General features: G+C 44.6%; 1 protein-coding gene across 1 annotated transcript in view; it reads right to left on the minus strand.

The window, feature by feature from the left end:
- Positions 1-20,826, minus strand: part of LOC126266684 (uncharacterized) — a 62,615-nt gene that overhangs the window by 7,574 nt on the left and 34,215 nt on the right. Inside the window, exons 4-5 of the mRNA XM_049971109.1 lie at positions 16,376-16,495; positions 2,450-2,762 (exon numbers count right to left, since the gene is read on the minus strand). Coding sequence (XP_049827066.1) covers positions 2,450-2,762; positions 16,376-16,495 — 433 coding nt within the window. The remainder of the gene's footprint in view (positions 1-2,449; positions 2,763-16,375; positions 16,496-20,826) is intronic.

Here is a 20,826-nt window from a genome sequence, read left to right on the forward strand (position 1 = left end):
CTTTTGTTGATGTTCATCTTATATCCTCCTTTCAAGACACTGTCCATTCCGTTCAACTGCTCTTCCAGGTCCTTTGCTGTCTCTGACACAATTACAATGTCATCAGCGAACCTCAAAGTTTTTATTTCTTCTGCATGGATTTTAATACCTACTCCGAACTTTTCATTTGTCTCCTTTCCTGCTTGCTCAATATATAGATTGAATAGCATTGGGGAGAGGCTACAACCCTGTCTCACCCTCTTCCCAACCACTGCCTCCCTTTCATGTTCCTCGACTCTTATATCTGCCATCTGGTTTCTGTACAAATTGTAAATAGCCTGTATTTTACCCCTCCCACTTTCAGAATTTGAAAGAGTCAACAGTGTCAAAAGCTTTCTCTAAGTCTACAAATGCTAGATACGTAGGTTTGCCTTTCCTTCATCTATTTTCTAAGATAAGTCGTAGGGTCAGTACTGCCTCACGTGTTCCAACATTTCTACATAATCCAAACAGATCATCCCCGAGATCAGGTTCAACCAATTTTTCCATTCGTCTCCAAAGAATTCGTGTTAGCATTTTGCAGCCGTGGCTTATTAAACCCTGATAAGGTAACGAATGAAACATGTTCTCCGCGAAATGAGTGAGGAAAGTAATGTATCGAAAACACTGACAAGAAGAATGGGACAGGATGATAGGACATATTACATCTTAAAACATCGGAGAATAACTTCCATGGTACTAGAGGGAGCTGTAGAGGGTAAAAACTGTAGAGGAAGATAAACGTTGTAGTGCACGAAGCAAATAATTGACGACGTGGACCGCAAGCGCTACTCTGAAATGAAGAGGCTAGCAGAGGAGAGCTAGCCATGGCGAGCCGCATCAAACCAGTCAGAAGGCTGATGACCCAAAAAAATTACTAAGAGTAGAGGTCGGTGCCGCGCTTTAAATACGCTCCTGGAAATAGAAAAAAGAACACATTGACACCGGTGTGTCAGACCCACCATGCTTGCTCCGGACACTGCGAGAGGGCTGTACAAGCAATGATCACACGCACGGCACAGCGGACACACCAGGAACCGCGGTGTTGGCCGTCGAATGGCGCTAGCTGCGCAGCATTTGTGCACCGCCGCCGTCAGTGTCAGCCAGTTTGCCGTGGCATACGGAGCTCCATCGCAGTCTTTAACACTGGTAGCATGCCGCGACAGCGTGGACGTGAACCATATGTGCAGTTGACGGACTTTGAGAGAGGGCATATAGTGGGCATGCGGGAGGCCGGGTGGACGTACCGCCGAATTGCTCAACACATGGGGCGTGAGGTCTCCACAGTACATCGATGTTGTCGCCAGTGGTCGGCGGAAGGTGCACGTGCCCGTCAACCTGGGACCGGACCGCAGCGACGCACGGATGCACGCCAAGACCGTAGGATCCTACGCAGTGCCGTAGGGGACCGCACCGCCACTTCCCAGCAAATTAGGGACACTGTGGCTCCTGGGGTATCGGCGAGGACCATTCGCAACCGTCTCCATGAAGTTGGGCTACGGTCCCGCACACAGTTAGGCCGTCTTCCGCTCACACCCCAACATCGTGCAGCCCGCCTCCAGTGGTGTCGCGACAGGCGTGAATGGAGGGACGAACGGAGACGTGTCGTCTTCAGCGATGAGAGTCGCTTCTGCCTTGGTGCCAATGATGGTCGTATGCGTGTTTGGCGCCGTGCAGGTGAGCGCCACAATCAGGACTGCATATGACCGAGGCACACAGGGCCAACACCCGGCATCATGGTGTGGGGAGCGATCTCCTACACTGGCCGTACACCTCTGGTGATCGTCGAGGGGACACTGAATAGTGCACGGTACATCCAAACCGTCATCGAACCCATCGTTCTACCATTCCTAGACCGGCAAGGGAACTTGCTGTTCCAACAGGACAATGCACGTCCGCATGTATCCCGTGCCACCCAACGTGCTCTAGAAGGTGTAAGTCAACTACCCTGGCCAGCAAGATCTCCGGATCTGTCCCCCATTGAGCATGTTTGGGACTGGATGAAGCGTCGTCTCACGCGGTCTGCACGTCCAGCACGAATGCTGGTCCAACTGGGGCGCCAGGTGGAAATGGCATGGCAAGCCGTTCCACAGGACTACATCCAGCATCTCTACGATCGTGTCCATCGGAGAATAGCAGCCTGCATTGCTGCGAAAGGTGGATATACACTGTACTAGTGCCGACATTGTGCATGCTCTGTTGCCTGTGTCTATGTGCCTGTGGTTCTGTCAGTGTGATCATGTGATGTATCTGACCCCAGGAATGTGTCAATAAAGTTTCCCCTTCCTGGGACAATGAATTCACGGTGTTCTTATTTTAATTTCCAGGAGTGTAGCTCCAAACTGCGGCCAGAAATGGTAAGAATGCCCCCTAGTTGCAGAGTATCTGAAGAGTGTTGGTAGTAGATGCGATGATATGTGGGCCGCCTCACCTGTACCCCTGCGAGGGCCCGGCCACGCCCGACCTGTGTCCAGCGAAGTGTACGCCTCCGCCCCCGCTCAGGTGGTTGCCGTCGACCAGCGAGGACAGCCCAGCCGCGTAGCCGCCGCCGTGGCCGCCGCCCAGGCTGTGGCGGATGCCGTGCGCCGTCAGCTCCGTCGTGATGCCGCTCGACGCACCGCCTCCGTAGCCGCCTCCGTAGCCCAGCCCCGAGTCCCCGTGGTACTCCAAAGAGGAGGTGCCGCTGCCGCCGCCGTAGTCAGAGGAGTCACCCGAGTGGTAGCCTTCCGAAATTCCAGAGGAACCTGCGACCGAACAAGAAAAACTCTGAGAAGCGTCCACGTAGGAAAGAACATCCAACCTTGTATTTATTTCTACCAAACCCACTCATTCCAGAGCCTATATATACTCTAGTTCTTTCGACACCGAAACTGGTGTCCCACATAACATAGACATACGTGCCATTGGTAAGCAAAATTCGCCTCGGTACATGTGCTTACCAGGATGAAGAATGGCTCAAATGGCTCTGAGCACTATGAGACTTAACTTCTGAGGTCATCAGTCCCATAGAATTTATTTATTATTAGTATTTTGAGCTTTTCCTCATTACAGAGGCTTATCTTCAACATAATAATTTACTTGGAAATTACAATACAAACAATAAACGTTCTTAAATTATATTCTCAAAATGTTTCTCCAGGTGTTTCGATCTTGTGTGTCTTCTTCCTCTGAGCCCATTCTCCTCATTGTGTGCTGTACATTTTGGATCCAGGTGGTCATAGGTCGTCCTCTTCTTCTTCTCCCCTCCGGTTCCCACTCCAGTATCAATTTTGGTATTCTGGTTTTCTCCATTCGTCGCACATGCCCGTACCACTGTAATTTCTTCCTATCCATTACGTCATGTATTCCTTCTTTTACTTCCATTCTCCTTATTACTTCGGTGTTCCTTATCTTTTCTTTTCTGGAGATTCTTGCCGATCTTCTCCAAAAGTCCATCTCTAGAGCTTGTAATTTTTTAATGTGCTTCATGTTAATTGTCCAGGTCTCCGTTCCATACAGAACCACATTCTCTAATATGGATTTGTATATTAATTTTTAGTTGTGCTCATTACATTCCTACTCCATAAGACTGAGTTAAGCATTCCAATGACCCTCCGTCCGCTACTAATTCTTTTATTGATTTCTGACTCTGATTTTCCCTCGATTTCTAAAATGGATCCCAAATAACAGAAAGTGTTTATCTTTTTGATTTTCTTTCCTTCAATGTATAGCTCATCTGAATCATTAGTCAAGTATTCTGTTTCGTATGCTACTGCTAGTTGATTGCTCAAAAATAACCCCTGGAACTTAGAACTACTTAAACCTAACTAACCTAAGGACATCACACACATCCATGCTCGAGGCAGGTTCAAAATGGTTCAAATGGCTCTGAACACTATGGGACTTAACATCTATGGTCATCAGTTCCCTAGAACTTAGAACTACTTAAACCTAACTAACCTAAGGACAGCACACAACACCCAGTCATCACGAGGCAGAGAAAATATCTGACCTAGCCGGGAATCGAACCCGGGAACCCGGGCGTGGGAAGCGAGAACGCTACCGCACGACCACGAGATGCGGGCGCCCGAGGCAGGATTCGAACCTGCGATCGTAGCGGTCGCTCAGTTCCAGACTGTAGCGCCTAGAACCGCTCTACCACATCGGCCGACTGATGAAGAATGTTACTATCATGGCACAAAAAAGGGCAATTGCGTCCTAGGTAGTGTTAGGAATGTAAAAGAAGGTAACTAGTTTTTCGACTTAGCTTCAAAGACTTTCAAATCAAAATATTTTGATAGGGTATATTCCCTCCATTTACCTGATAGTATTAGTGCCTCATGATCATGTGGTATAAGGCATTGTGTCAAGTACAGTAGCATGATACATGATGTCATGTCGTGAAACATGACACATGTTATCACTTACCCAACAGGGCATTTGTCATATAGTGCAATATGACACAAAGTGTCATTAAAGTTTGTGATGCATGCATCGCCGCTCTGGGACACTTCCTATTACAGATGCACCCCCACTTTCGGATACTTCCTAATTTTTGATGCATCCCAAACTCTAGAAGCAAATATATACAGTTAAGGCGATGACGATTAAGTTCCTTCAATGCAGATGCACACAAAGTTCGAACTCTTACGGAAATCGGCGAGATGCCGCAAATTATGAGACTAATGTGTAGGAGCACTACATCAGCAGTGTGTGGTATAAGATGAGGAGTTGGGTCTGACGGTTAGCATGCTAGAGTATTCCGTGCGGATGTGATGGCCATTGCCGTAGTGACCTGAGCATCTCCTTCGTAAGCAAGAGGCCTGGATTCGAATCCCGGTCCAACACAAATTTTCACCTTGCCCCATTGATATAAATAATTGCCCCTCGCAGCTAATGTCTTTAATTCCTTTGAGTCTTGACATAAATTTGTACCTATTTGTTCTTACACCTCTCACTATACATATAAAAGGCTGTGGGTTTTGGGGGAGAAATGGTCTTCTCGTGGAAAAAATCAACCACTCCCACCCACAAATAAAAATAAAAATCTAGCGTCTTTCCGGGAACAAATCTACCCCTCCCCCCTCAGAAATTTTATCCCTCCCAGGAAAACCTTTTTATCTGTTGCATGTGTGCTCTTCAACCATATGACATCGTTTATTGTTTATCATGGATGGCGAATCTTCTGGATTTTGGGCACAGGTGTGCCAACATCTTGCAGCTAAGAGAGCTCACTGCGCTGGGGAAGTAGGGTTAACTCGAAAAAAGCGCGAATATGTCAACATGTTTTGATTTAAATGTCTTTAAAGCCGCCAGATAAATTGGAAAGTTAGTTCCCTTCTTTTACATCCCTAACTCAGCCCAGGGCTGCTAAGATAAGAGCATTTTTTACTCTGGTTCCCAACTTTTACTACACCGCGAAATATTGCAAAAATCATTTAAGTATGAGTATGATTGTCTGAAATAAGCAGTAGAGTTGCGAAACGAAGTATGCACCACAAAATACTATCAACGTTTCAGTACTGTACGAAAAATGACGAACCTATGCTTGTTTCGTGCGAAAATAAATTTTCCACACGATGGGATAGCAGTTTTTGAAGATTTTATGTGCAACTTTAGACTGATATATCGTGGCAAAGGATAAACCTTTCCCAAAAAAAAAACTGAACAACCATTAGTTACATGTATTTGTCTACCTTCTTATAAAATCTGAACTAATTCGCACAAGTTTAAAACATAGAAAAGCTCACAAAAAACGGGTTTTTGCGCATAAATTCCAAATGAAGCTAGATTTTGAAAGAAAGTTTTCAATGTTACAGTGAGAAAGCATTTTTTTTTTATTTCTCTCCCACACTCGAAACCGTTTCCACGCACTCAGTTCACGTAATAGCGTGAAAAACCAGTTCTGACACCGCTACTAAAACTGCTCCACCCACACATCTTATCTTTAATCCGCCAAGCTTAAATGAGAAATTAATACCACCACATCTCCGCAAGAAGTGTTCCACCAAGTACCCCGTAAAAATGAACTTTACTTCTCCCTGGGTAGTGACAGAGGGTCTTGGGCAGATGATTTGTTCCGCTACGAAAGTACTTTTTAAGAAGCGTCAAACAATCACAGGGCAGTTATCTCCCCTACACTGCCTGTTTCAGTTATCATATTTTAGTTTTCGCTTATATTATATTCGTGGTTGCTTGTATCTGTCTTATCTCGATCTTAAGCTACTATTTGTTTATCATGAATTTCAGTAATTATAGCTGTAAGCATACTACAATAATTTTCTCTGACACGGTAAATGATAACAGACAAACAGTTGCAGGATAAAGATTTATTGAAATCCTTGAGCACAGTTTCGGTACACCTAAATATACATCAGAAGTAAAAATACAGCTGTAAAATGTTCAACCTTAGGAGATAACAAGGCGATAAAAAGTACGGGTAATAAATTTATTTCTATTCCATTTTTGGGGAACGTATCATACAAAATAAGGAGACTTCTACTGGAGCATGTGTGCTCTTCAACCATATGACATCGTTTATTGTTTATCATGGGTGCCTTTTCCGTAAATAATAGTTTTAAACAAAGAGTGATTCATACCATTGGGGCACAGGAAGAAAATGGCCTTAAATACGGAGTTTACAAAACTACTTGTAACGACTGCCCCAGCTATTACGTTGGACAGACAGGGTGGTGCAGGGGAACGGGAAATTTTGAACGTTACAGTTGGCAGCACTGTAGCGCCGGCAGATGTTCGAAACTTTGGACATTTGATGTGAACGCATTACCATTTAGTAATCATGGAGAATTGGACTGGTGCGGAAAGTGCAGTAGCTGTGAGAGCGTTTTACAAAAATGGTGATAGTGCGACTGCCGCGCAGAGAACAGTTCTGAGGCATCAAGGGATCACAAATTTAGCATTGGAGGGCAGCGTGGAGGGTAAAAATCGTAAAGGGAGACCTAGAGATGAATACACTAAGCAAATTCAGAAGGATGTAGGTTGCAGTAAGTGCTGAGAGATGAAGAAGCTTGCACAGGATAGAGTAGCATGGAGAGCTGCATCAAACCAGTCTCAGGACTGAAGACAACATCAACAACAACAACAACTAGCTTGGACATCATGGACGTGTCCCATCTGCGCATGCGATTACAACGTGGGTGCGTAATGTTGAAGAAACAGGATCTGCCTTGGAAAAGAAACCTCCAGGTGACATTCCAACGGTACGTACCCCAGAGAAGACTGGAGCTGCTAGAGCTGCAATCGAAAGAAGTCCTCGCCGCTCCGTTCGACAGCATGCATCTTCGCTAGGGATTTAGCGACGAAGCTTACAAAGAATAGTGCACGAATTAGACTTCCATCCCTATAAGTTGCAGATCGTACAACACTTACATGAACGAGACCCAGCTTCACGTATGGAGTTCAGTAGCCAGATATTGGCTAAAATCAACGAGGACGCGAATTTCCTTGGTAACTTATGGATATCAGACGAAGCCCATTTCCACCTGAACGGATTCGTGAACAAACAGAATTTTCGTTATTGGGCACAGGACAATCCTTGTGAGTTTCACCAGCGACCACTACGTAGCGCCAAGGTCACAATATGGTGGTGTGCTGTATCATGTCATGGTGTCATCGGCCCTTATTTTTTTTTAACGTGAGGATGGTAGTGCAGTGACAGTAACATTCGCTCGATATGTTGAAATGCTTCAAACATTCTTTACACAGAGACTGTACGAGTTTAATCTTAACGTCGAAAACATGTGGTTTCAGCAGGACGGAGCCACGTCACACACTGCTCGACAATCGATGGCAGCAGTTCGTCAATTGTTTGGAAGACGCATTATTTCACGTAACGGTGACATTGCATGGCCTGCGAGATCCCCTGATCTTAGTGTGCGCGACTTCTTCCTGTGGGGATATCTTAAAGGCAAGGTGTACCGTACACATCCTGCAACAACCCATGAACAGAAGGAGAACACTGAAAACGAAATCACTGCCATTCCCCAAGATTTGCTACACCGCGCATTCCAGAGTTTTCATAACAGGCTGTTAGAGTGTAAACGCCGAATGGGAGCACATCTTTCCGATGTCATCTTTAAAAAGTAAAGAGACACTTTTGGACATTTTGATTGTAAAGACATACTGAATAATGGCATACTGAATACATTCACTTTCGTTAATAAATTACTAGTTTTATGAATTTATTCACGGAAATGACGTTATTTCGACATTTCCGTTTCCCTGCGCCACCCTGTATAAAGAACACATGCTAGGTAAAAATGGGGAAAACGTGTACAATTCCACGTTTGCTGAACATCTATTGCTCTTACGGCATACGCCACGTAAATTGAATGACGTAGAATTGCTACACGAAGAGAGTAAGGGTTACAAACTGGACCTGTTCGAGGAATTAGAAATTTTTAAACATCTGTCTCAAAAGATGGATTTATTCTTAACGAACAGGTGGAGCTTGGAAACAAAAATTTTTAGGATAGTTTCAAACCCCTTCTTGCTCTAACGTAATGTAGTCTGGATGACTAGAAGCTAGTTTTCTTGTCTGTTGATGCTGGTGAGATGCTCCTTTCCTGTCTTGTTTGGATTTTACGTATGTTTGATGATTGCTGTTCGCGGTTTTCGATGTGTACTGTGGTTTAAAATATTCTGTTATGGTTTTTATTCATGATGACAGATGGTTTCGTTTTCCTACAACATTTTGTTCGTTTTCGTTAGTATGTACCCTAGCCTTTAATTTGCGCGAGATTCTCTCGCATAACTCTAGTGCCCTCTCTCGTGGGATATGTTTCTTAGCGCAAGCTTCACCTGCTTGACACTACGACACAGGCTAGTGCTTCTACAACCTCTTCACGCTAGTTCACAGGCTAAGCACGGATAGTATGCCGCGTTCGCATCGACCATCTGTTTATAATTACGGAGGTGATATTTTAATTTTAATTACTGGTGCCGCCTTTGGCACGATTGCTTTATGCATCTCCATTGCAGGATGTGATTTTAGTAAGTGACTAAAAGTTTTTGTGCTTGTAATACTTTGGTAATTTTCATGGTTACTTAAAGCTGTAAACGTTTTTTTTTTTTTTTTCTTCATCTCACTTATATTGCTAAGTTTTTTTGCTAATGAAGGTGCCTTCCTGTTCAGTTGCATTTTTGCTTCTGATGATGGTATATTTAGACATACAGAAACCGTGGTCAAGGATTTCAATAAATCTTTATCCTGCAACTCTTTGGCTGTTATCATTTACCATGAAGATTTTTAACAGTTGCTGCTTCAGCCATGTTTAAAATATGAAATTTTCTCTGTTTTTTATTCACTCTGACCGTAATGACCTCGAAGGTTTTACTAGCCACCCTCTGTAGGACCTGCACCAGTGTTCTAGCCTTCCGAAAATCAGCAATGTTTTTGACCGGCAAACGGTACTACGAGGCATCCGCGCCATCCGCTCCGCTCAGCACAGAGAACACAATGCACAGAATCCATACGCCTAGCATCTTGACTTGATCCTTTACAGCTGCACAAGAGGATTGCATAGTTACACACGTCTGGCACGAAAGGTTCAAGTGAGCCAACTTCCGAGACTGCCGGAAGATTCGCCATACAGACGGTGCATCACAGGAGAGGGAATGAGAGATACTCTCCTGTCCTGAGGTTTGGAAAGCCTTTGGCATTGGTGGAGCATACAAACCAGAGTGCAGCCCTACATAGCTCTCCCGTTTCGAGAAGTACTGACTGGAGATTGGTGCTTAGCGTCCCGTCGACGGTGGGGTCATTGGAGATGGGGCACGAGCTCGGATTAGCAAAAGATGGGGAAGGAAAATTCTTCGTGCCCTTTCAAAGGAACCATCTCGGCATTTGCCTTAAGAGATTTAATGAAATCACGGAAAACCTAAGTCTGGATCTCCGGACAGGCAGAGGTCCTCCCGAATGCGTGTCTAGGGTCGTACTTCACTGTTTCTGTAATGGTCTTCAGTCTGAAGGCTGGTTTGTTGCAGCTCTTCACGTTAATACATCCTATGCAAGGCTCTTCATCTTTAAACTGCAACCTACATCCATTTGAAACTCTTTACTGTACTCATCTCTTGGTCTCTCTCTACACTTCTCTCCAATATTAAATTGACCACACGTCACATCAACTGACCCCATCTTTCAGTAAATATATGTCATGAATTTCTTTTTCCCAATTCCCTTTAATACCAAATCATTGCTTACATGATCTTCTCATCTAATCTTCACCATTCTTCTGCAGGACCACATTTCAAAAGCTTCTATTCTCTTCTTGTCTGATCGACCACGTTTCACATTCGTACAAGGTTACACTCCAGAAAAGACGTAGTAACGCTTTTTCGTCATTGGCAATCTACATTTTGTACCCCTTCTTCTTTGGCCAACATCAGTTATTTTGCTGCCCAAATAGCTAAACTTATCTACTACTTGTAGTAAGTCAATCCCTAGACTAATTCACTCAGCATCAATTGATTTAATTCGATTACATTCTATTACTCTTTTTTCTCTTTTGATAGTGTTCAACTTATATCCTCCTTTCAAGGCACCGTTCCTTCCATTCAATTGGACTTCTAAGTCCTTTGCTGTCTCTGATAGAATCACAGAGTCATTGGCACACCTCAAAACTTTTATTTCATCTCCCTGAGTAAATCCTAATTCCTTCTCCTCTCATTTTTTTTTTCTTCCTCTACAAAGCTCAAAGAACAGATCGAAATCGAATAACATAGGGAATAGATTACAATGCTGTCTCTTTCTCTTCTCAATCATTGCTTCCCTTTCGTGCCCTTCATCTCTTATAACTGCCGTCTGACTTCTGTACAAAACGCAAAAAGGTTTTCTCCCCCGATATTTTACCCATGCCACCTTCAGAATTTCAAAGCGTGTGTAGTGATCAATAATGTCGAAAGCTTCTTTAAGTATCGAAAGCTGTAAACGTAGTATGCGTTTCTTTAATCTAAGTCATAGGGTCAGTATTGCCTCACTTGTTCCAACATTTCTCCGGAACTCAAACTGATCTCCGAGCTCAGCATCTACCAGTTTTTCCATTCTTCTGTAAATAATTCGTATCAATATTTTGCCACGATAACTTATTAAACTAATAGTTTCGTATTTTTCACACCTGTATGCACCTGCTGTCTTTGAATTTGGAGTATTTCACTCTTCTTGAAGTCTAGGGTATTTCCCTTGTGGCTTATATCTTGCTGGCTCACCCCAAGGATATCAGCAGTACTGAAGGTCATCTACAACAGGGGCCTTTTTTCAGCTTAGGTCTTTCAGTGCCCTATCGAATTTTTCTCGCAGTATCATATCTCCCGTCTCATCTATTTCCTCTTCCTCTCCTATAATATTTCCTTCATTTCCCTTTGATAGCCCCTCTATGTATTCCTCCCATCTTTCAGCTTTTCCTTCTACGCTTTGTACTGGTTTTTCGTTTCAGCTCTTGATATTCATATGACTATTTCTATTTTCTCCAAAGGCTTGTTTAATTTTTCTGAAGGCAGTATCTATCTGTCACCTAATATACATGCATCTATAGACTTATATTAGCCCTTTAGACATTCCTGCTTCGCCATTTCACACTTTTTCTCAGTCTAATTTTCTAGACACTTATATAGCCTTTAGCTCTTCATTTTCTGCGTTTTTATATTTTCTCGATTCATCAGTTAAATTCAGTACCTCCTGTTACATTCAACGTGTATTGTAGGCGTTATATTTTTACCTGTTTGATCCTCTGGTACTTTGACTGTTTTACTTCTCAAAGTTCCCCGTTCGTCTTCTGTTGTATTCCTTTTTCCTGTTTTAGTCAATCGTTGCCTAATGTTTCTTTTGTAATTCGCCTCAACCTCTGGTTCTCTCAACTTAGCCAAGTCCCATCTCCATTATTTGCTACCTTTTCTTTAGAAGTTCTTGAGTTCTAAACTACAATACATAACCAATAAATTATGGTCACAATCCACATCTGTTACTATAAATGTCTTACTCTTTAAAATGTTGTTCTGAAATCACAGTCTTACCGTTAAATGGTCAGTCGAGAACCTTCCAGTGTCTCCAATTCTCTTCCACGTGTACAACCTTCTTCCATGATTCTTAAATCGTGATAGCGATTATTACATTATACTTTGTGCAAAACTCTACAAGGCGACTTAGGTTTTCAGTTCTTCTTGCCAGTCCAAACTCTTCTGCCATTTTCTGTTCTCTTCCTCTTCCCATCATTACCGAATTCCAGTCTCTCACCTTGGTGGGGAGGGGGAGGGGGGCTCGATTTGCTTTCGTATTGAGATGAGCAACACAAATTGTTTGGAAAGCGGTCACGAAAGAATGCCGTCACTTAAAATTGGCTTGTAGCCGAAATCGATGAACAGTGGTTGAGTAAATGCATATCTCCCAATTATTGTGGCTAAAATGAAAAATAAACAATTCTTTTCAAAAGCGTTTGGTTGTGGAATTCAAAATGCAAAACTTACATATCGTTAATTTTATATGTCTTAACAAATATCGTGTTATTCTCTCCATGTGACCATAAGTCAAAAGTATCACTTCGCTTGCGACCATTGCCTGAAAAGTCACATTTGTATTGTTTGTTTTCTGGTTTTACCAGGCTTTGTTATTTTTGAGTTGTGTAATTGAGACAGTTACTGGTGATCGCATCACCAGTTTTCACGTTTATCACGATTACTGTTAGAGTTTCGTGTAAACTGGTGATTAGATCATCAATGAACTGTTAAACTACACGGCGTACGCACAATAGTCTGACTGAACAACAAAAAACACGTGCGAGTAGGACATTTGCTCTGAGGGTTGAGTACAAAGTTAATTATGTATATAGATAGCAAGAATAACTTTATGTGGATCAGTGTCTCGGTACAAGTCTTTTTACTGGAAGCCAATTGAGCAACTTGTGTGATCCATACCCCATTTATTTAACTAGAGACAGGGTGCCTACAGTTTCACGTGAAATCCGAACCATGTGTTGTTTTTGACGACTCCTCGTAGAGTTGGGAAGTGACGGCTCGAGTCCAACGAAGACTGCAAAATTTGTGGCCCGTCCGTGATTCGATCCGACGACCTCCCGGTTTCTAGACACGTGTTATATATACACTCCTGGAAATGGAAAAAAGAACACATAGACACCGGTGTGCCAGACCCACCATACTTGCTCCGGACACTGCGAGAGGGCTGTACAAGCAATGATCACACGCACGGCACAGCGGACACACCAGGAAACGGGGTGTTGGCCGTCGAATGGCGCTAGCTGCGCAGCATTTGTGCACCGCCGCCGTCAGTGTCAGCCAGTTTGCCGTGGCATACGAAGCTCCATCGCAGTCTTTAACACTGGTAGCATGCCGCGACAGCGTGGACGTGAACCGTATGTGCAGTTGACGGACTTTGAGCGAAGGCGGATAGTGGGCATGCGGGAGGACGGGTGGACGTACCGCCGAATTGCTCAACACGTGGGGCGTGAGGTCTCCACAGTACATCGATGTTGTCGCCAGTGGTCGGCGGAAGGAGCACGTGCCCGTCGACCTGGGACCGGACCGCAGCGACGCACGGATGCACACCAAGACCGTAGGATCCTACGCAGTGCCGTAGGGGACGCACCGCCACTTCCCAGCAAATTAGGGACACTGTTGCTCCTGGGGTATCGGCGAGGACCATTCGCAACCGTCTCCATGAAGCTGGGCTACGGTCCCGCACACCGTTAGGCCGTCTTCCGCTCACGCCCCAACATCGTGCAGCCCGCCTCCAGTGGTGTCGCGACAGGCGTGAATGGAGGGACGAATGGAGACGTGTCGTCTTCAACGATGAGAGTCGCTTCTGCCTTGGTGCCAATGATGGTCGTATGCGTGTTTGGCGCCGTGCAGGTGAGCGCCACAATCAGGACTGCATATGACCGAGGCACACAGGGCCAACACCCGGCATCATGGTGTGGGGAGCGATCTCCTACACTGGCCGTACACCTCTGGTGATCGTCAAGGGGACACTGAATAGTGCACGGTACATCCAAACCGTCATCGAACCCATCGTTCTACCATTCCTAGACCGGCAAGGGAACTTGCTGTTCCAACAGGACAATGCACGTCCGCATGTATCCCGTACCACCCAACGTGCTCTAGAAGGTGTAAGTCAACTACTCTGGCCAGCAAGATCTCCGGATCTGTCCCCCATTGAGCATGTTTGGGACTGGATGAAGCGTCGTCTCACGCGGTCTGCACGTCCAGCACGAACGCTGGTCCAACTGAGGCGCCAGGTGGAAATGGCATGGCAAGCCGTTCCACAGGACTACATCCAGCATCTCTACGATCGTCTCCATGGGAGAATAGCAGCCTGCATTGCTGCGAAAGGTGGATATACACTGTACTTGTGCCGACATTGTGCATGCTCTGTTGCCTGTGTCTATGTGCCTGTGGTTCTGTCAGTGTGATCATGTGATGTATCTGACCCCAGGAATGTGTCAATAAAGTTTCCCCTTCCTGGGACAATGAATTCACGGTGTTCTTATTTCAATTTCCAGGAGTGTATATTCCATTATTGTCACCGTCATTTGATCCAGGCGGACTTCACGTGACATACCTTCAAATTTATCGTCGAATACATCAATCAGCTTCATAAAAAAAATACAGAGGATACGCTGATCGAATACGCTGAGCTATCGTGCCGGCAGAACTAGACCACCACGCCCGACATGTAGGTAGAGAGTTCGTCTACAGGTTTTGATGACCAAAATGTGTAAAGTACATGGTGTATCTTTTAATTGCATTGACTTAGAATCGTAAATCATTTACACCGCCAAGAGACCATCCACCTTAGTATTTGACATAAGTTCCAACTTTATACCTCAACCCACTCCTCAGAAAAAGGGGCCCTTACAGACCGCAGTATCTTTTGATAGCACTGACTTGCAAGCTCAAATCTTTTCAATCGCCAAGGAACAGTACATCTTACTATTGGATACTGTAAGGGGTCCGTAGGCCCTTAGTATAACTTTGCACTCGACACAGGTCGATAGGGCGAACAATCGATTGTGACATGTTGCGAGAGCGAGTGTCGAGATGCGCCAGAGTGGTTGGCGGAAATGGTGTGTGTGTGTGTGTGTGGAGGCCATTACTGGAATACAGTGTTTTTAACCGAGAAGGGTGCCATCATCGCCGTGGTTAGACACCTAAATAATAAATAAATACCGGGAAAGTGGTGAAGTATCTTTATAAAAGTGATTAGTGACGTTACTAGTGCCGATATTTAGTTTCGCGTCTACCACTCCGGCCTAACCTTGGATTGGAGTGTTGGATACAGTGATGGATTAGCGTGTGACGATAATGGCAAACGAAGAAAGTCTGTGCTGAGATTAGGCGTAATTACATATTTATGACGAAGGCAGTAGCTGTCTCCTTTTTGTGTTTTGAGAAGAATATAAGTTCGTAATTAGTAAAACTGTGTTGGTGTTCCTTATTACCGTACATTCAGTGTTATAGTATTGAACAGGACGAACTGGAAAGTAACAACTTCCGTAGCAGTCAATTCCGATTACCAACCCCATTAGGTTCACGGTCAAGTTAATAATAAATTAAATGAAACAACAAGTTCATTGTTACCAGTCACCGTTTTATTTCCACGACGCGTTTCGAAGGTTTAAACCTCCATCATCGGGTGGATTTACATTAGTAAGTATTACATTTGTGTGTGTGTTGTGTTACGATTTTTGGAGGAAATGTCAGTAACAGTCACGGTAAAGCCTAACCTAAAAATGTTCGCATTTAATAATAAATATTGGGTTGCTATTCGAGCAGATCATGTCGGGAAAAAACGGAGGTGTTACAATATAAATTTCAGCTTAATAGCTCTACGCGTTCCTGAGAAGAAGGGTTTCTTAATAAGCAGACATACAGACAGAGGGACAGACGAACAACAAAGTGATCTACCTACAAGGTATCCGCTTTTACCGGTTGAGGAAAGGAACACGAAAAACGAACAATTTTGACGCGAATTTGCCTGAAATGCTCGCAGGTGCCGCGCAAACAACGACTTAAAGACGTGTAAAATAGCGAAACGCGTCTGATGAGTTAAGCATCAACAGTTCAGGGAGTAAAAATATCGTATTTATAAACGAGTTACAATAATTATGTATGGCTCGAATTAGAAATCCCGCCCTCCCTCTACATAGATCGAAATAGAAATCCCTCCTCCTTCCTCCCCCCCCCCAATCTCTTTCTCTCTCTCTCTCTCTCTCTCTCTCTCTCTCTCTCTCTCTCTCACACACACACACACACACACACACACACACACACACACACACTCCCTCCCTCTAGGCGGTGCTCTCTTAACAATGAGCTTCTCAGTGTTGTGCTTCATGTTGTGTGTACTTACCAGAGTCGTATCCGTGAGACAGGCCGGAGTCGCCGAAGTTATGGTGTCCTATGGAGTGCGTGACGCCATGGCTGAGAAGAGCCGCGTGCGAGCTGACGGAGTGGGACACACCGCCGCCATCTGCACACGAAGAATCATGTCTCATCAGACAAAACCAATCACGATAACAAGCCTCTAATTTTCTCCTTGTTCCACAAGCAAATCTGTTAAAAGCAACTGATTGCTAGGGTCGTAATTTTGACGCAATTTACCATACGATGATTTCGTAAGTGAAAACACTTAATGTATATGTTATTTTAATTAGTTTTTCGTTTATTTATCCTGAGAATATTATGCTCAGAAGGCTGTCACATCTAAATAGGAGTTGTTCATATGTTACAATATATCTATTATGGCATGGATTTTTTTTATAAGGTTGCTTATGTGTAGCATGGGACACAACATTCAGAAATAGTCGTGACACAAACAGCGATAACAGCAATAGCTATAGCAGAAGCCTAGGCGGTTCGTGTTAGTGAAAAAGATACATTAGAGTCAAATATAGACTGTGGCCATTGATCAGTGGTTATACGAGCAGAGTTGAGAGAGAAAGAGTAATGAGGTAGAGCGTAATTAATGAAGAGACGAGAAAAAGAGAAACAGAACTGGAAGAAGAAGTCTGCATTTATTTGTAATTCAGCAGAAAAAAAATCATTGCTTACGTAAGCACATAAACAGAAGAAGGGCAGAAGAACAGAATAATTCACAGGAAGCGGAATCAAGACTGTGGGCTGTGACAACAATAGACATGAACAATGAGAGAGGCGTTGGTAGGGGGGTGGGGCGAGTTTGGGGTAGGAACAATGATGGTAGAAGAAAAAAAAGAAGTCGGGTGAGTGAATGAACATTACGCTAATATTGGGAATTAAATTATAATGACAAAAGGAAGTGGTTTAGTCTTTTCTTGGTTGCAACAATAATTAAAATTGTGCTTACAGTACGGGATAGTTAGGTATGGGACGGACAGTTGCACTGGAGAATATAGATGTTTTTCAAGTGGATTCTTACAACCACATTACTAGATAAGTGAATCGTTTTAAACATGCTGAGACAATATATAGTGTTGTTTGGCCCGATTAGAGTGTGCCCAGAAACTAATGAAGGACATATATCACGTAATAGTTATCTAGCTTGTCCAGTTGCAGCAATTCTTATAAGAAGCAGTGAGAAAGGTCAAAGAGACGTAATGTTGCAGATCTAATCCACACAAGAATTCCTCTTTAGTTCTAATCGTCTAGTGTCTTCATTAGAAGTATCGTGTTGCATTATACAACAGTACTGGAGGTTCGGCAGAGTGAATGAACACACAACTTTCTCTCACTCTGATGAAATATGATCCGACATTTCTGAAGGGGGAGGAAGAAAGTCTTCCTACAGTAACGACAGTGGTTTCTGTTCAGCTTCGCTCTATGTGCAAAGTTCTCCTGCGTTTTTTGATGAGGTAACAGGAAACTGTGAAAAGGAATAGAGGACAGGTTTTTACACAGTTCAGTTCAAATTAACTTCTGATGTGAAACCAAAATTACCTGAAAGTTCTTCGCATTTAATTTTCGGCTCAGCTTAACTCATCCAACGGAGGGCCGAACCCAAGTCATTGTTAGTCGATTGGATGGCAGTACTGATATATTCAGGTCCCTTCTAAGTAAAGCAGCAGGTCATATTTACAGAACGACACATACGGGATGTCACTGACATATACACTCCTGGAAATGGAAAAAAGAACACATTGACACCGGTGTGTCAGACCCACCATGCTTGCTCCGGACACTGCGAGAGGGCTGTACAAGCAATGATCACACGCACGGCACAGCGGACACACCAGGAAACGGGGTGTTGGCCGTCGAATGGCGCTAGCTGCGCAGCATTTGTGCACCGCCGCCGTCAGTGTCAGCCAGTTTGCCGTGGCATACGAAGCTCCATCGCAGTCTTTAACACTGGTAGCATGCCGCGACAGCGTGGACGTGAACCGTATGTGCAGTTGACGGACTTTGAGCGAAGGCGGATAGTGGGCATGCGGGAGGACGGGTGGACGTACCGCCGAATTGCTCAACACGTGGGGCGTGAGGTCTCCACAGTACATCGATGTTGTCGCCAGTGGTCGGCGGAAGGTGCACGTGCCCGTCGACCTGGGACCGGACCGCAGCGACGCACGGATGCACGCCAAGACCGTACGATCCTACGCAGTGCCGTAGGGGACCGCACCGCCACTTCCCAGCAAATTAGGGATACTGTTGCTCCTGGGGTATCGGCGACGACCATTCGCAACCGTCTCCATGAAGCTGGGCTACGGTCCCGCACACCGTTAGTCCGTCTTCCGCTCACGCCCCAACATCGTGCAGCCCGCCTCCAGTGGTGTCGCGACAGGCGTGAATGGAGGGACGAATGGAGACGTGTCGTCTTCCGCGATGAGAGTCGCTTCTGCCTTGGTGCCAATGATGGTCGTATGCGTGTTTGGCGCCGTGCAGGTGAGCGCCACAATCAGGACTGCATACGACCGAGGCACACTGGGCCAACACCCGGCATCATGGTGTGGGGAGCGATCTCCTACACTGGCCGTACACCTCTGGTGATCGTCGAGGGGACACTGAATAGTGCATGGTACATCCAAACCGTCATCGAACCCATCGTTCTACCATTCCTAGACCGGCAAGGGAACTTGCTGTTCCAACAGGACAATGCACGTCCGCATGTATCCCGTGCCACCCAACGTGCTCTAGAAGGTGTAAGTCAACTACCCTGGCCAGCAAGATCTCTGGATCTGTCCCCCATTGAGCATGTTTGGGACTGGATGAAGCGTCGTCTCACGCGGTCTGCACGTCCAGCACGAACGCTGGTCCAACTGAGGCGCCAGGTGGAAATGGCATGGCAAGCCGTTCCACAGGACTACATTCAGCATCTCTACGATCGTCTCCATGGGAGAATAGCAACCTGCATTGCTGCGAAAATTGGATATACACTGTACTAGTGCCGACATTGTGCATGCTCTGTTGCCTGTGTCTATGTGCCTGTGGTTCTGTCAGTGTGATCATGTGATGTATCTGACCCCAGGAATGTGTCAATAAAGTTTCCCCTTCCTGGGACAATGAATTCACGGTGTTCTTATTTCAATTTCCAGGAGTGTAAGAAGAACAAAAGAGGGTCCAAGTTTGACACCTAACGCCTGGCAAAACTTGCTTCAATGACGAATTTTCATTCCTGGGAGGACACCATTCTCTTTATTTCTCTAATAGCTTTCAAACCACGTCTGTATACTGTCTGAAAGCTATCACATTCTTATGAGAAGTACCTGATGATTGATGGTTTCAAATGCTTTATTGATGTCTAATAGGGACTAATGACCTCAGATGTTAGTCCCTTAGTGCTCAGAGCCATTTTTGAACTAAAGGCTAATAACGTTAACTGTTTGCTCTCTGCCATATTCTAGATCATCTGCTAACTATTACAGTGCTCATGCTGTCGTATTTACAAAATTGGACTCATATTTGTCACACAGGTTGAATGTGTTAAAGTACATAAATTTACTTTTGTGAGCAATACATTCCAAAATTCTGGTTGCAATATGTAAACTGCTGACTGGTTGGTAGAAACCGGCGAATGATGATTTTCATTCTTAGGGATACGACGGACTCTGCTTAGTTTCCATTCATTAAAAAATTCCCAGTTCACGAGAAACAAATTAAAGACGTCCGTCCAGGCTGGTATTATACTCTCAATATCCACCTGATGAAGCAGAAACCATTAGTAATCGGAGAAGGCTGCCAATCGTAAATCAGCTGTAGTCAAGGTTCAACACTGTTGAACAAAAGAACGCATCTTTAGAAGATACTCCGTCATTATTTTGGGTTCGGAAAGCAGCTGTCAGCATCAGATGTTCATGTGCAGAAAAGTTCGTGGAACTTACATGATTTACTTATATAGTCACCTCTTCATACTATCCTAGCAATTCGTCTTCAAGCACCTTTCTAATTTTTTTCCCTTTCTGCATCAGCACAAGCAAATGTAAATATTTTCCGTGACTGATATTTACAAGGATGCCATTAATATACTCACTATTAATCCCACCCAGTGTCAAGTTTTACTGCAGCTGATAATGACCCTTGTCCGGATTCAGGCATTTTCTTACATGACTTTGCTGTTCTTAGCATATCGACTGAGTCTGTGCATATGTGTGTGTCCGTGTCTGTGTGAGTGTGTGTGTGGAGGGGGGGGGGGCGGGGGAGGGGTGTTTTAATGACAATTGGAGCGGGCGATTTCATCAAAAACAGAATACACATCGATACCATCCTATCAGCGCCTTTAATTTGCAGTTGAATTGCAAGTTCCTGTCAGGTAGTGACAGCAGTCGTGTGAGATCTGGCGGACCCGCTGGAGCACGCCTGATGAGCCATTCCTCCAACGGCTCTGCACAACGA

The sequence above is a fragment of the Schistocerca gregaria genome, chromosome 4, assembly GCF_023897955.1.
Source record: "Schistocerca gregaria isolate iqSchGreg1 chromosome 4, iqSchGreg1.2, whole genome shotgun sequence".
Classification (NCBI taxonomy): domain Eukaryota; kingdom Metazoa; phylum Arthropoda; class Insecta; order Orthoptera; family Acrididae; genus Schistocerca; species Schistocerca gregaria.